Source organism: Oncorhynchus mykiss, chromosome 19, assembly GCF_057628025.1.
Source record: "Oncorhynchus mykiss isolate SJ-2025 chromosome 19, ASM5762802v1, whole genome shotgun sequence".
Lineage (NCBI taxonomy): Eukaryota > Metazoa > Chordata > Actinopteri > Salmoniformes > Salmonidae > Oncorhynchus > Oncorhynchus mykiss.
In genome coordinates, this window is record NC_143040.1 from 28,344,650 (window position 1) to 28,361,764 (window position 17,115).

Genomic DNA, 17,115 nt, shown 5'->3' on the forward strand with positions numbered 1-17,115 from the left:
ATCTTTCTTTTGGTGTTTTTCAGAGTCAGTAGAAAGGCCTCTTTAGTGTCCTACGTTTTCATAACTGTGACCTTAATTGCCTACCGTCTGTAAGCTGTTAGTGTCATAATGACCGTTCCACAGGTGCATGTTCATTAATTGTTTAGGGTTCATTGAACAAGTACGGGGAAACAGTGTTTTAACCCTTTACAATGAAGATCTGTGAAGTTATTTGGATTTTTATGAATTATCTTTGAAAGCCAGGGTCCTGAAAAAGGGCCGTTTCTTTTTTTGCCGAGTTCAGTTTTCCCCTATCCACAAATAACCACAGTTTAAATCATTGTTGTTTGGCGACTTTTACATTTCTATCTGCTTTTATCCCTTTGTCCTTTTTGTTCCTCCCTGCTTCCCCTCTTCCTCAGGACACATCATTATTCTTCAGTCAGCATGACACTCTTTTCATGTCACAACGCCAAAGGATAACATGATCTCCTTTTGAAAGCACAGTTGAAATACGCTCCCTGGAATATCCTGTTGCCTCCCACTCCATTGTGTGTTAGCATAATGATTAGCATTTCCCAATAGAATGCGCTGCTGTTCCGGCTAGCATCGTTAGCCTGAATTGTAGCATTAGCATATTAGCTAATTGCCTTCTGTAGGTCAACAAGGGGAATGATTAGCATTAGCATTCAGTGAGGATGCCTGGCTTGAACGCTACTGGACGCCCATCCACTTAAACTGAGTGGATTTAGCAGCAGATTTATGAGCAAAGTCTAATCTCATTAGTTCCTGGTCCTCTGCTCACCTCATTGATTACCAAAACGTTAATTTACATCCTATGATTACTAATTAGGAATTTGTACCCTGTCTGAAATCATCCTGTTAGTAGCACATGGGGATGTTTGACACGTACTCCTCTGCCTTAAGTGTTGCCTCTTGCGCCGCTCAATAGGTAGCTTTTCGTTTAGCGCCCAAAAGCTAATACACTTAAGGAGGGCGGTCACGTGCGCGAGCAGGGCAGATGTCCCGGGCTTGAGCCTCAGTGTGAGCCCAATCGGGAGGAAGTGGTACTTGCTAAGGAAGCATCGTGATGTCCTTTACATTAGCATGTGACATACTCCCATCCTTTCAGATACATATATATAATTTTCATCTTGGTCCCTGCAATGCTAAACACATAGTAGTTCAATAGATACACTGAGTGTACAAATCATTTAGGAATATTGAGTTGCTCCCCCTTTTGCCCTCCGAACAGTCTCAATTCGTCTGGGCATGGAAAGCGTTCCACAGGGATGCTGGCCCATGTTGACTTTAATGCTTCCCACAGTTGTGTCAAGTTGGCTGGGTGTCCTTTGGGTGGTGGACCATTCTTGATACACACGGGGAAACTGTTGAGTGTGAAAAACCAACTAGCGTTGTAGTTCTTGACACATTTAAACCGGTGCGCCCTGGCACCTACTAACATAACCCTGTTCAAAGGCACTTAAATATTTAGTTTTGCTTATTCACCTTCTGAATGGCACACACATACAATCCATGTCTCAACTGTCTCCAGGCTTAAAAAATCATTCTTTAACCTGTCTCCTCCCCTTTATCTACACTGATTAAAATGGATTTAACAGGTGACATCAATAAGGGATCATAGCTTTCACCTGGTCAGTCTGTCATGGAAAGAGCAGGTGTTCCTAATGTTTTGTGCACTCAGTATGTTATTGTACATGTGAAGAATGCAAGTCTTGCATTTAAAAGATCTTCCATTTATTTATAGATACTCAGGATGCATCCCAAATGGCACCCTATTCCCTAAATACATTTACATTTCAGTCATTTAGCAGACGGTCGTATAAAGAGTGACTGACAGTAGTGAGTGCATACATTTTTGTACTTTTTCTACTGGTCACCTGTGGGAATCGAACCCACAATCTTGGCGTTGCAAGCGCCATGCTCTACCAACTGTATTGCACTACATACTTCACATTCATATTCTTCTCATTTTATTCAATCGTTCTCTCACATGCTGACCAGACCGGACACGTCGCGTGCGCGAGCGTCGCAAAATAAATGTTGCCGAAATTAAAGTTAGCTAGCAAGTGCAAGCTAGCTGGCTAAATTGCCATACATGTTTAATGCTTTTCGACATGTCCCCAAATTAATGTCATTGGTTCAGAGTTTGTTTTGATATTTTAACCTACGTGTCGTGATCGCGTTTGGTGTGGGGGGGCACAATTAATTTATGCACGATAGCGCACTATGGCGCACGCGCGCAGCCCGCTTTGGTTCCGTGTCAGAATAATAGTAGAGAGAATGATTAATTTCAGATTTTCTTTCTTTCTTCACATTCCCAGTGGGTCAGAAGTTTACATACACACAATTAGTATTTGGTAGCATTGCCTTTAAATAGTTTAACGGGTCAAACATTTCAGGTAGCCTTCCACAAGCTTCCCACAATAGGTTTTTACCCATTCCTCCTGACAGAGCTGGTCTCCTTGCTCGCACACGGTTTTTCAGTTCTGCCCACAAATCTTCTATAGAATTGCGGTCAGGGCTTTGTGATGGCCACTCTAATACCTTGATTTTGTTGTCCTTGAGCCATTTTGCCACAACTTTGAAAGTATGCTTGGGGTCATTGTCCATTTGGAAGACCCATTTGCGACCAAGCTTTAACTTCCTGACTGATGTCTTGAGATGTTGCTTCAATATATCCACATAATTGTCCTCCCTCATGATGCCATCTATTTTGTGAAGTACACCAGTCCCTCCTGCAGCAAATCATCCCCACATCATGATGCTGCCACCCTCGTGCTTCACGGTTGGGATGGTGTTCTTCGGCTTGCAAGCCTCCCCCTTTTTCCTCCAAACATAACGATGGTCATTATGGCCAAACAATTCTATTTTTGTTTCATCAGACCAGAGGACATTTCTCCAAAAAAGTACGATGTTTGTCCCCATGTGCAGTTGCAAACCGTAGTCTGGCTTTTTTATGGCCGTTTTGGAGCAGTGGCTTGCTCCTTGCTGAGCGGCCTTTCAGGTTATGTCGACATCGGATCCGTTTTACTGTGGATATAGATACTTTTGTACCTGTTTCCTCCAGCATGTTCACAAGGTCCTTTGCTGTTGTTCTGGGGTTGATTTGCACTTTTCGCACCAAAGTTTGTTCATCTCTAGGAGACAAAATGCTTGTCCTTCCTGAGCGGTATGACGGCTGCATGGTCCCATGGTGTTTATACTTGTGTACAATTGTTTGTACAGATGAACGTGGTACCTTCAGGTATTTAGAAATTGCTCCCAGCATGAACCAGACTTGTGGAGGTCTACATTTTTTTTTCTGTGGTCTTGGCTGATTTATTTTGATTTTCCCAAAGAGGCACTGAGTTTGAAGGTAGGCCTTAAAATACACTCACAGGTACACCTCCAATTGACTCAAATGATGTCAATTAGCCTATCAGAAGCTTCTAAAGCCATGACATCATTTTCTGGAATTGTCCAAGCTCTTTAACGGCACATGTAAACTTCTGACCCACTGGAATTGTGATACAGTGAATTATAAGTGAAATCAACCGATAGGCAAGTGCGTAGCCCTTATCAACGCCACATCCTCTTTAGATAGCTCAGCACTTTTCACATCAATGCTGTCACGCCCTGACCATAGTTTACTTTGTATTTTCTATGTTTTGATTGGTCAGGGTGTGATCTGAGTGGGTATTCTATGTTTCATGTCTTGTTTGTCTATTTCTATGTTCAGCCTGATATGGTTCTCAGTCAGAGGCAGGTGTTCGTCATTGTCTCTGATTGGGAACCATATTTAGGTAGCCTGGGTTTCACTGTGTGTTTGTGGGTGATTGTTCCTGTCCTATGTGTCCCTGTGTTCACATTATATAGGCTGTTAGGGTTTCGTTACGTTTTGTAGTATTGTATTGGAGATTCGTGTTTCGTATTATTAATAAACATGGATCGTAAACCACACGCTGCATTTTGGTCCGACTCTCCTTCGTATGAAGACGAAACTCATTACAGAATCACCCACCACCAACGGACCAAGCGGCGTGTCAACAGGCAGCAGCAGCAGCAAAAAGAGGAGTTACGTTGTAAGGATTTCTGGACATGGGAGGAAATCCTCGACGGGAGAGGACCCTGGGCTAAACCAGGGGAGTATAGCCGCACCAAGGTGCAGCCGAAGAAGGAACAGAGGCAGCAGGAGCAGCAGCAGCCGCAGTGGGAGAGAGCGTCATGGGAGTATGAATTAGATAATGGTGGACCATGGGCTCAACCGGGAGAATATCGCCGTCCCAAGGAAGAACTGGAGGCGGCGAAAGCTGAGAGGCGCAAATATGAGGAAGTAGCACGACGGAGCGGATGGAAGCCCGAGAGTAAGCCTCAAAAATTTATTGGGGGGGGGCTAACAGGGAGTATGGCTACGCCAGGTCGCAGACCTGAGCCAACTCCCCCTGTTTATCGTGAGGAGCCAAGGAGGAGACCAGAACCGGTGTTGGAGGTAAGCGAAGCAGAGACTGTGAAGGAGTTAATGGAGAAATTGGAGGAGAGTGAAATGAGGGAGTTGCTGTGTTGGTGCTTTAAATATGATATTCGCCCGAAGGAGCGTGTCGGGGATTTATTGGCACCTGGGTCAGTGCTCTCTACTCGTCCTGAGGTGCGTGCTAGTCAGCTGGTGAAGACAGTGCCAGTCTCACGCACCAGGCCTCCTGTGTACCTCCCTAGCCTTGCATGTCCTGTGCCAACACCGCTCTCAAGATCTCCAGTACGCCTTCACGGTCTAACCCATCCTGTGCCACCTCCACACCCCAGCCCTCCGGTAGCAGCTCCCCGCACTAGGCTTCCTGTGCGTGTCCTCGGCCCAGTACCACCAGTGCCAGCACCACGCATCAGGCCTACAGTGCGCCTCGCCTGTTTAGCGCTGTCGGAGCCTTCCTCCTCTCCAGCGCTGTCGGAGTCTCTCACCTGTTCAGCGCTGCCAGAGCCTTCCTCCTCTTCAGCGCTGTTGGAGTCTCCCGCCGGTTTAGCGCTGTCAGAGCTTTCCGCCTCTACAGCGTTGCCGGAGTCTCCCGCCTGTTCAGAACTGCCAGTTAGCATAGAGCTGCCAGTCTGCAAGGAGCTGCCAGTCTGCAAGGAGCTGCCAGTCTGCAAGGAGCTGCCAGTCTGCAAGGAGCTGCCAGTCTGCAAGGAGCTGCCAGAGCTGCCTGTCTGCAGGATGCCGCCAAAGCTGCCAGTCTGCAAGGAGCCGCCAAAGCTGCCAGTCTGCAAGGAGCCGCCAGAGCTGCCAGTCTGCAAGGAGCCGCCAGAGCTGCCAGTCTGCATGGAGCAGCCAGGGCCGCCAGTCAGCATGGAGCAGCCAGGGCCGCCAGTCAGCATGGAGCAGCCAGGGCCGCCAGTCAGCATGGAGCAGCCAGGGCCGCCAGTCAGCATGGAGCAGCCAGTCAGCATGGAGCAGCCAGTCAGCATGGAGCAGTCAGTCAGCATGGAGCAGCCAGAGCAGCCAGAGCTGCCAGTTAGCAGGGAGCAGCCAGGGCCGCCAGTTAGCAGGGAGCAGCCAGGGCCGCCAGTCAGCATGGAGCAGCCAGGGCCGCCAGTCAGCATGGAGCAGCCAGAGCAGCCAGGGCCGCCAGTCAGCATGGAGCAGCCAGAGCAGCCAGAGCTGTCAGTCAGCATGGAGCAGCCAGAGCAGCCAGGGCCGCCAGTCAGCATGGAGCAGCCAGAGCTGCCAGTCAGCATGGAGCAGCCAGAGCAGTCTGCCAGCATGGAGCAGCCAGAGCTGTCAGTCAGCATGGAGCAGCCAGAGCAGCCAGTCTGTGTCGACCAGTCTCTTCCAGATCTGCCAGTCGTCCAGACTCTTCCAGATCTGCCAGTCGTCCAGACTCTTCCAGATCTGCCAGTCGTCCAGACTCTTCCAGATCTGCCAGTCGACCAGACTCTTCCAGATCTGCCAGTCGACCAGACTCTTCCAGATCTGCCAGTCGACCAGACTCTTCCAGATCTGCCAGTCGACCAGACTCTTCCAGATCTGCCAGTCGACCAGACTCTTCCAGATCTGCCAGTCGTCCAGACTCTTCCAGATCTGCCCGTCGTCCAGACTCTTCCAGATCTGCCAGTCGTCCAGACTCTTCCAGATCTGCCAGTCGTCCAGACTCTTCCAGATCTGCCAGTCGTCCAGACTCTTCCAGATCTGCCAGTCGTCCAGACTCTTCCAGATCTGCCAGTCGTCCAGACTCTTCCAGATCTGCCAGTCGACCAGACTCTTCCAGATCTGCCAGTCGACCAGACTCTTCCAGATCTGCCAGTCGACCAGACTCTTCCAGATCTGCCAGTCGACCAGACTCTTCCAGATCTGCCAGTCGACCAGACTCTTCCAGATCTGCCAGTCGACCAGACTCTTCCAGATCTGCCAGTCGACCAGACTCTTCCAGATCTGCCAGTCGACCAGACTCTTCCAGATCTGCCAGTCGACCAGACTCTTCCAGATCTGCCAGTCGTCCAGACTCTTCCAGATCTGCCAGTCGTCCAGACTCTCTCAGATCTGCCAGTCGTCCAGATTCTCCCAGATCTGCCAGTCGTCCAGATTCTCCCAGATCTGCCAGTCGACCAGATTCTCCCAGATCCGCCAGTCGACCAGATTCTCCCAGATCCGCCAGTCGACCAGATTCTCCCAGATCCGCCAGTCGACCAGATTCTCCCAGATCCGCCAGTCGACCAGATTCTCCCAGATCCGCCAGTCGACCAGATTCTTCCAGATCTGCTAGTCGACCAGGATCTGCTGAAACCGCCAGCCAGCCAGGTTCTGGTAGTTTCTACTACCTGCCTGGGCTTCCTCTCAGTGCTGAGCTTCTTCTCAGTGCTGAGCTTCCTCTCAGTGCTGAGCTACCCATCTGTCCCGAGTTACCTCTGTCCCGAGCTGTCCCTCTGTCCCATGTTATCATTGTGGTGGGTAACCTATTTAGGGACGTTTAGGAGGGGGATTAAAACTGTCATGGAGTGGGGTCCACGTCCAGCGCCAGAGCCGCCACCGCGGACAGATGCCCACCCAGACCCTCCCCTATAGGTTCAGGTTTTGCGGCCGGAGTCCGCACCTTGGGGGGGGGGTACTGTCACGCCCTGACCATAGTTTACTTTGTATTTTCTATGTTTTGATTGGTCAGGGTGTGATCTGAGTGGGTATTCTATGTTTCATGTCTTGTTTGTCTATTTCTATGTTCAGCCTGATATGGTTCTCAGTCAGAGGCAGGTGTTCGTCATTGTCTCTGATTGGGAACCATATTTAGGTAGCCTGGGTTTCACTGTGTGTTTGTGGGTGATTGTTCCTGTCCTATGTGTCCCTGTGTTCACATTATATAGGCTGTTAGGGTTTCGTTACGTTTTGTAGTATTGTATTGGAGATTCGTGTTTCGTATTATTAATAAACATGGATCGTAAACCACACGCTGCATTTTGGTCCGACTCTCCTTCGTATGAAGACGAAACTCATTACAAATGCCTCCAGAATGTTGTCCAGAGTACAATTACCCCAACATCTATCCCTTTATATGTTGACCATGAAACTAGCATCCGATAGCATTGTATCAGACACACAGCGCCCTTTCATCTTTGCATGGTGAGACAGATGGATACTATTCATTGTGTCTGCATCCTAAATCGAGCCGCACAGTGGATGTGTCATAGTACCCATAAAACCTAGCGGTCAAAAGGTGCTAGAGATGACGTGCAGGAGCTTGCAGGGATTTGTAGTCTTCCATGATGTCTACTTTTATGCTAATGAGCATTTTCAAATCTGATAGTAAATCGAGTCACCTTGTCCGAGAGAGATTTACGTGGTTATGAAAAAGTCACGTCAGGGTAAACCTACACGAAACACAGCCCTTGTTTGAAGTGTTTCTAAAAATCCCCTATGGGAAAAAATGTAGGGTGGGAAAAACGATTTGGAACCATTTCCCTGTTTTACCGCTAGATTTTCTGGGTATTATGATTCATACTGTGGTAGTCTATGGCGCCATCATTCCATTCGTGGTGCACGACTGTGGGCCCTGGTCAAAAGTAGTGCATTATGAAGGGAATCATGGTATCATTTGGGGTGTAAACACTGTAGAGATGCAATTAAATACACTTTCTGTCCCACTCCATACTAATGTCTCTAACATGCCCTTTAATCTGACCTGTAGTGTGGATAACCAGAGAGGTTATCACCAGAGGACTTGCCATCTGAGACACTGTGTTCCTTATGGAAGTATATTATATGGTGTGTGTATATACTGTATGGTGCAACTGAGGGTGGGAGGTAAGTGTGGGGGTGTATGTTGGAGTGAGAGAGACAGAGATTTCTTTTTAAAGGGTAAAGCATATGGAAGAGGAGAGGACCGGTGAGGAACAGAAAGTATGCATTCACGGAAGCGCTACCCTTTTGTAGTTCCATCCTACCAACCTGTAAACAGGGTGGCCTGACCAGCTGTTCCACAGCACCGTGTCACACACTGACACTACTTCACCCCCAATGTCTTGTCTAGGTCTGTGCCAGTCGGATATAGGCTGAGCCTGTTTCCCAATAACACACACGCCTAGAGAGAGAGAGAGAGGTGTTTTTTAATGAAGGTTGTCAACAGGAAACCAAGACATCTCGGTGTCTGTCTGTCCATCTGTCACCTCATCTGGCTCTCTGTGTGTCGGTCTGTCTGTCTCCTCTCTTGCTTCTTCCCTTTGGCTCTTTCGATCTCTTGGTGTGTGTCTTTTGGTATGTCTCTCTGTCTTGTTCTCTTTCTGAATGTTTGCGTTTCGGTGTGTATGCATGTCTGTTTGTCTCTTTAAACCCACCCGATTTCCCCTCTCTCTGATTCAAACTCTGTTTCAGCTATGCAGAGTGAGCAGCCAGAGGGAGAAGAGAGGCTTTTCAGTTTTTCCCTTCGCCCGACACTCCCAGAGGATTGGAGTGTCTATCTTTCTAGCCCAAGGTCTTATTTGAGCCTTGTCAGTTTGGTCAAGCATGGACTGAGATGCATATAGCAGTGAGATGGGCAGAAGAGTTAACACTGTTGTCCCGCTTTCAACCCTTTATCTTCATCACTGTCAGAAACAATGCTTTGGCAAAACCTCGACCTCATCCAGCTTTACTCTACTGTGTCATATCCTTCAGTATTCCATTTTTCAAACGCATTTCTTCCCTAACATGGCTACCCCCTTTAAGACTTCACTAGTGCTTTCTCTGCATTGGCGTAGCTCGTGCGTGACCAGGAGCCGTCAGCAATGTGAAATACAGTGAAATGAATCACGCTGATACGCCGGGTCACCTGAGACCTTTGGTACACACGTGTACATCATCCTGGATGGTGGATCTGTCGGGGATGAATGCTCTGCTGCTCTTTGGAAACCTATCTGGTGGGTCAGCTGCAGAGGCAGGGTTGCCTGAGCACACACACTCAAGCCTCGGAACCCCAAACTCAGTCCTCGGAACCCCAAACTCAACCCAAACTCAACCCTCGGAACCCCATATATGCATATATTATATATATATTTTTTGTTTGTTGCCCTAGCACTACACAGCTGATTCAAACGATCAACGCTCGATGATGAGTTGATTATTTGAGTCAGCGGTGTAGTGCACATACTGCACATGTTGAACACACATACGCACTCGTACAATCAGTCGAACGCACACCTCTAATCCAGTCTGTGGTCACTCTCCTCTCCTTCCCTCTACTATCAGGTGGGTCTGCTCTAGGCTGTGTGGTGTGTGTGCGCGTGCCCCTCCAAAGCCCCTCCAACCTACCGGACCACTGCAAATAATTATTCACTGCAACCATTCAACACCGGTATCAGAGATTTTTCTTTTCATTCAAATGACAGTCATTTTTACATTTTTTTTCCCTCCATCACAGCCTAGTGTATAAAGAAAGCTTTATTTGAATAGATGAAGTGCATAGAAAAAGGTCATCAAAAAGGCAGATCCATTTATTTTTTACTTTTAATATATTGTAACGCCTATCATCTTTGGATAAATGTATCATGAATACCAATTATTCTTTAACAGTATTATCCAACTCTACTACCAGTCTGTCTCCGTGACAAAATGTCATCCTATTCCCTACGTAGTGCAAAAGTAGTACACTATATATGGAATGGCGTGGCATTTGGGACACTTTTCCTTTGCACATTCAATTTGCCACTCACATTTTATTTAACACATACCCTTCCCTCATCTCTTATTCAAGGCTGACAAGGTAGCCCACAATCCTCTTGGATTTGAAGGCGACCCACAATCCTACGGCGCTTTCTAAGAGAGGATTCAGTGTAGCTATTCCCTCCGCAAGGCAAGTGTAGAGACACAAAGTAGAGTCGCAATTCAACGGCTCAAACACGAGGCGTATGTGGCAGGGTCTACAGACAATCACGGATTGCGAAATGAAAACCTGCCCCATCACAGATATCAACGTCTCGCTCCCAGACAAATTAAACAACTTCTTTGTGCACTTTCTCTTTTCCTTTCCTTTGCCCGTCACATGCCATAATATAGAGGAAAATCTGCTCCAGCCACTTCCAGACTCCTGTATCGGTTATGTATTGATATTGACCTCTCTTTGATGTTTTGAGGGTGGCTGCTGAAATCCGTGTGTGTGTGTGTGTGTGTGTGTGTGTGTGCCCTTATTGACCCGTCCTCCCACTGCCTGGAGGTAAGGGACAATGTGGCGGTGACTGTGGCGGCATGCCTGACTCCCGATCTCTAGTTGTGACACTGAAAACAGAAACAGACAGTGTGAACACACACACTGGAAGGAGGATGGGAGCGAAGCGGAATCATTAGAACGCTGTTGGCGGAACACACAACATAAATGCACACTCCTACACAAACCATAGGTATACAAATAGGCAGGTGTGAGATTTGTATTCGTGCCTGTCGATTTCAGAGGGAGAGGAAGAGTGAAAAGGAGAGAGGGAGAGAGATGAAGAGAGGGAGAGAGAAGAGTGAAAAAGAGAGAGGGAGAGAGATAATGTGACTGGAGCCATTTTAGCAACAGGGAAAATGAAATCCTCTCTGGGCTAGTTGAAGATTCATTCATTAGCTTTTCTATCCTACTCAGCATGAATGAGATGAGTAGAAATAGTGTCTCAAAAGAGGGTCGGAAGTGTATTAAAATATACGACTACCCTGAGATGAGCTCTAACCCCATATCATTATGATGTTATTGTCAAACCTCAAACTACTGCGCAAACCCCCTCGTGTGTGTGTGTGTGTGTGTGTGTGACTGTGTGTGTGTGGAGTCTTCACAACTCAGTTTATTTATTTACACAACCATTTGATAACCACATCTTTCATGTCGCTCAAACACTCCTTCTAATCCCAATCTGAAGAATCTCATTTTGGAATGTCTTTGCCCCCCAAGACAGACACTTAATTTCACCGGATGCCAAACATCTCTCAAGTCTAGCCTCTTCCGTTTTCATAGAACATGGCAACCTATTCAGCCCTATGGGCCCTGGTCAGAAGTAGTGCTCTATAACGGGAATAAAGTGCCATTTGGGATGCAGCCTTAACTCGAGCGTGCTACGTTAACCTTCAGTCAGGAGTTACTTTGCTCCCGGGAAAACCAACAGCAAGCCAGCGGTCGTAGGACCTTGTGCGTGTGTGTGTGTGTGTGCCTTGTTTGGATTTTCCGAGGAGATTGTTTGGACAGGAGCGGCTGCTGGTGTTTAAAAGGACAGAGACGTTGGTATATGCACGCACACTCAGATCCACAGAGATGAGGGAAGGGAAAATGGAGAGAGGGAGAGAGAAAAGACTGAAAAAGATTCAGCTGTGATACAGTATCTGTGTGGAAATAAAACGTTATGTATGTAAAAAACTGGGACAGCGAGTGCGATAGCATTAATCAGTCTGCTCCTGTGTGTTTGTGTAGGAATGTGTGTGTGTTTTGAAGAGATGGATTCCTTGTGCCTGCAGATACAGTATATCACTCATCTGTATATATGCATCTGCTATATACAGTACTTTGGGGGTCAACATTACCCCCTAGCAGGTGTGTGTGTGTTGAGTACAAAGATGTGCCCAGAAGGTCTCAGGTACAGTACTTGATATGATCCTATACTTTTAACCAACAGTGTCCATATAACACTATTGCGGGAGTAAATTATTCTACCGATAGGTCACCCTAGACTACAATTTGGTTTTCAACAGCAGCCATTTCTATAAAGCTGTCTGTCTGTCTCTGACCTTTTTCAATATTGAAATTTGATCTCCACTGTCCCATTTGAGGATTAACGTGTCAGGATGAGACGTCTTTTCTCAGCCAGTGGAAATCATGAATAAGCATAATATTTATGGATACATACAAAGAAATGTCAATAGAAAACCGGGCCAAACGAAACGAAATGCAGCTAGTTTGCTGTGTTTCCAGTTTGAAGTGATTGTGCTAGCTGTGTAGTTGGCTAGCACCTCTGAACATTGTCCTGACGAGAGAGCACATTTTCTATGCCGGGCGAAATCGCTCCTCATTAGCTCGTTGTAAATGTCACTACAAATAAATGCCACTACAAAACAGCCTGAACAAATGCAAATGCAGCTACTTTGCTGTTATTCTGTCTGCACTATTTGGACATGACTTTGTCAGCCGTAGTTGGCTAGCGAGCAACCAAGGGATATGAACGTTGCCAGGCAGCATGGCAACAGAACATTAGAACGAACGACTTGGATATAGAATAAAAGACTTCATGACTGGGTCGCATCTTTGGCAACCTAACCGATCCAATGAACGACCAGCCGGCTTGGGTAGCAACCATAGATTCGTGTCGGGACTATATCTCGTGGAAGGATGAAATAGTATGAATAAAAAATGTTTTTGAATTAAAAATATATAAATCGTTATTTAAATATGTTGGTTACCAGTTGTATAAAAGTGATGACAACCTCGAAGCCGGCGTTTGGAGGATATATTGGCATGGTTTGCCTGCCATCGACTTCGTACCAATATATCCTCCAAATACTGGCTTCTCTGGCATTGTCACTTAAATGCCTGTACACTGACGAATGCTGCAACAGTTCATATTGATATTATTATAGCAATTAATATTGCTTATTGTTGCCCAATAAACTGCAGCACCAGTCATCAGTGTGCAGGTATCGATCTAAATTTCATGACTTTTAGCTCAACTCCCCTGTGTGTGTGTGTGTGTGTGTGTGTATGCACTCCCCAAACCATTCTACGTCTCTTCTCGCTTCTCTCTACCAGGGAGATGACCCAGATAGACCAGTCCATGACTGCTGAGCCCATATGTCTCTGGTCAGATTTAGTGTACTGGACTGAACAGTGACAGTTCATGTAAGGAAATCAGTCAATTTAAATAAATAAATTAGGCCCTTATCTATGGATTTCACGTGACTGGGCAGGGGTGCACCCACTGGGGAGCCAGGCCCAGCCAATCAGAATAGTTTTTTTTTTCCCCACAAAAGGGCTTTATTACAGACAGATCCCGCAGGTGAAGAAGCCAGATGTGGAGGTCTTGGGCTGGCGTGATTGCACGTGGTCTGCAGTTGTGAGGCCGGTTGGACGTACTGCCAAGTTCTCTAGAGAAATGAACGTTAAATTCTCTGGCAACAGCTCTGGTGGACATTCCTGCCGTCCGCATGCCAATTGCACGCTCCCTCAAAACTTGTGGCATAGTATTGTGTGACACAACTGCCCATTTTAGTGGCCTTTAACTGTGCCCCGCACAAGGTGCACCTGTGTAATGATCATGCTGATTAATTCATCAGCTTCTTCTGTCATTCTTCCCCTGAACAAGGCAGTTAACCCACTGTTCCTAGGCCATCATTCCTAGGCCGTCATTGAAATTAATAATTTGTTCTTAACTGATTTGCCTCGTTAAATAAAGGTAAAATAAAATACAAATTCTTGACATGCCACACCTTTCAAGTGGATGGATTATCTTGGCAAAAGAGCAATAACAGGGATGTGAGATGTGAACAAATGTTTGTGCGTATGGAACATTCTGGGATCTTTTATTTCAGCTCATGAAACAGGGGACCAACTTTACACGACCAACACTTTGTTTCTTCAGTGTGTGTGTGTGTGTGTGTGTGTGTGTGTGTGTATAGGAAATACGGTGCTTTTTGGGATGTAACCTATGTGTGCTTATGCACACCAGTAACCATCCTTCTCCTCTCCTCCTGATTCACCAGGGAGGTAACCCAGATAGACCAGTTCCTCCAGGAGACGGCGGCGCGGGAGGCCAACGCCAAGGTGCGCCTGCAGCAGTTCATCGAGGAGCTCCTGGACCGTGCCGACCGCGCCGAGAAACAGCTGCAGATCATCAGCAGCTGCGGGACCACGCCCAACGGCAGCATGGGACGCTGCAGCCTGCCCAGCTCCAACAAGGGCTCCAACAATGGACGCCAGGTGAGCTGATCTAAGACCAGTTTTGCTTTTGATTACACAAATGGTTAAGGTGAGCTGACTCTAGATCTGTAGCCTGCCAGGCTCCAAAAGGGCAAGTGATCTGTAGTTGAGAGAGGAAGTTGACCGTATAGTAGACAAACAAAAGTCAGATTTGTGTGAGGGCAGCCTAATGGTTAAGCGTTGGGGAAAGTAAGCTGATCCTAGATCAGTGTCTGGTGATCTGGAGTGGAGAAGAAGTTGCACTGGATACTGATCTGAGGTCAGATTTGTGTGTGGGAATCTAATGGTTTTAAGCATATGTGTGTGTGTGTGTGTGTGTGTGTTTACTGAATAGAATAGTTGTAGTTGTACATTCCTTTAAATATAGTCCTTGCATAATTAGTCAACATAACATAAGTCACTTATATAATTGGTTCTACAACTGCATATGTTACTTCCAGGTCAAATAAATGGGGTCATTTTTTGGGGTGGTATTGGTATCTTTTAAATGATCCGTGACGAAAATAAATAAATGATTTTGGAGCGACATGAAAACAGGCAGTTTGATAATCTAACCTAGCATGTGGATGTCTGTCTGAGACCCAAATGGCAACTTATTCCCTACATAGTGCACTACTTTTGACCAGAGCTCTATGCGTCCTTGTCAAAAGTAGTGCACTATATTGGGAATGGGCAGCATCTTATCACTTGGGCTATTAGAAACAGGCAAGGCGGGCGTGTTGTGATACGTGTCGACTCACCACAATTTTGCTTTTAATTTGATCTGGGACGATAGTGAGTGTGTTAAATATTTAATAAACAGAAGGGCAGAGCGCTGGACTGTGAAGAGCGGAATTGGACAGCGAAGGAGAAGAGGTGCGTGTGTGTGTGTGTGTGTGGCTGCTGGTCATGTCACCACTCTATTTCTTCATTTACCTCAGAGGTATAATTGGTTGTCTAGGTGTTAGTCATTACTATATTACTATAACTATAATAGGTGTTAGTCATTACTATATTACTATAACTATACTAGGTGTTAGTCATTACTATATTACTATCACTATAATGGGTGTTAGTCATTACTATATTACTATCACTATAATGGGTGTTAGTCATTACTACATTACTATTACTATAATAGGTGTTAGTCATTACTATATTACTATTACTATACTAGGTGTTAGTCATTACTATATTACTATAATAGGTGTTAGTCATTACTACATTACTATTACTATAATAGGTGTTAGTCATTACTATATTACTATTACTATACTAGGTGTTAGTCATTACTATATTACTATAATAGGTGTTAGTCATTACTACATTACTATTACTATACTAGGTGTTAGTCATTACTACATTACTATTACTATAATAGGTGTTAGTCATTACTATATTACTATCACTATAATGGGTGTTAGTCATTACTACATTACTATTACTATAATAGGTGTTAGTCATTACTATATTACTATAACTATAATAGGTGTTAGTCATTACTATATTACTATCACTATAATAGGTGTTAGTCATTACTATATTACTATACTAGGTGTTAGTCATTACTATATTACTATCACTATAATGGGTGTTAGTCATTACTATATTACTATCACTATAATGGGTGTTAGTCATTACTACATTACTATTACTATAATAGGTGTTAGTCATTACTACATTACTATCACTATAATGGGTGTTAGTCATTACTACATTACTATTACTATAATAGGTGTTAGTCATTACTACATTACTATAATAGGTGTTAGTCGTTACTATATTACTATAACTATAATAGGTGTTAGTCATTACTATATTACTATCACTATAATGGGTGTTAGTCATTACTACATTACTATAATAGGTGTTAGTCATTACTATATTACTATCACTATAATAGGTGTTAGTCATTACTATATTACTATCACTATAATGGCCGTTAGTCATTACTATATTACTATCACTATAATAGGTGTTAGTCATTACTATATTACTATCACTATAATAGGTGTTAGTCATTACTATATTACTATCACTATAATGGGTGTTAGTCATTACTATATTACTATAACTATAATAGGTGTTAGTCATTACTATATTACTATCACTATAATAGGTGTTAGTCATTACTACATTACTATAATAGGCGTTAGTCATTACTATATTACTATCACTATAATAGGTGTTAGTCATTACTATATTACTATCACTATAATAGGTGTTAGTCATTACTACATTACTATAATAGGCGTTAGTCATTACTATATTACTATAACTATAATAGGTGTTAGTCATTACTATATTACTATCACTATAATAGGTGTTAGTCATTACTACATTACTATAATAGGCGTTAGTCATTACTATATTACTATCACTATAATAGGTGTTAGTCATTACTACATTACTATAATAGGCGTTAGTCATTACTATATTACTATAACTATAATAGGTGTTAGTCATTACTATATTACTATAACTATAATAGGTGTTAGTCATTACTATATTACTATCACTATAATAGGTGTTAGTCATTACTATATTACTATCACTATAATAGGTGTTAGTCATTACTACATTACTATAATAGGCGTTAGTCATTACTATATTACTATCACTATAATAGGTGTTAGTCATTACTATATTACTATCACTATAATAGGTGTTAGTCATTACTATATTACTATAACTATAATAGGTGTTAGTCATTACTATATTACTATCACTATAATAGGTGTTAGTCATTACTACATTACTATAATAGGCGTTA

At 44.5% G+C, this 17,115-nt stretch overlaps 1 protein-coding gene across 1 annotated transcript in view; it reads left to right on the top strand.

The window, feature by feature from the left end:
- LOC110498678 (F-box only protein 41) overlaps positions 1 to 17,115 on the top strand; it is a 112,502-nt gene that overhangs the window by 52,953 nt on the left and 42,434 nt on the right. The window contains exon 4 of the mRNA XM_036954437.2: positions 14,147 to 14,363. Within this exon, the coding sequence (XP_036810332.1) occupies positions 14,147 to 14,363 (217 nt within the window). The remainder of the gene's footprint in view (positions 1 to 14,146; positions 14,364 to 17,115) is intronic.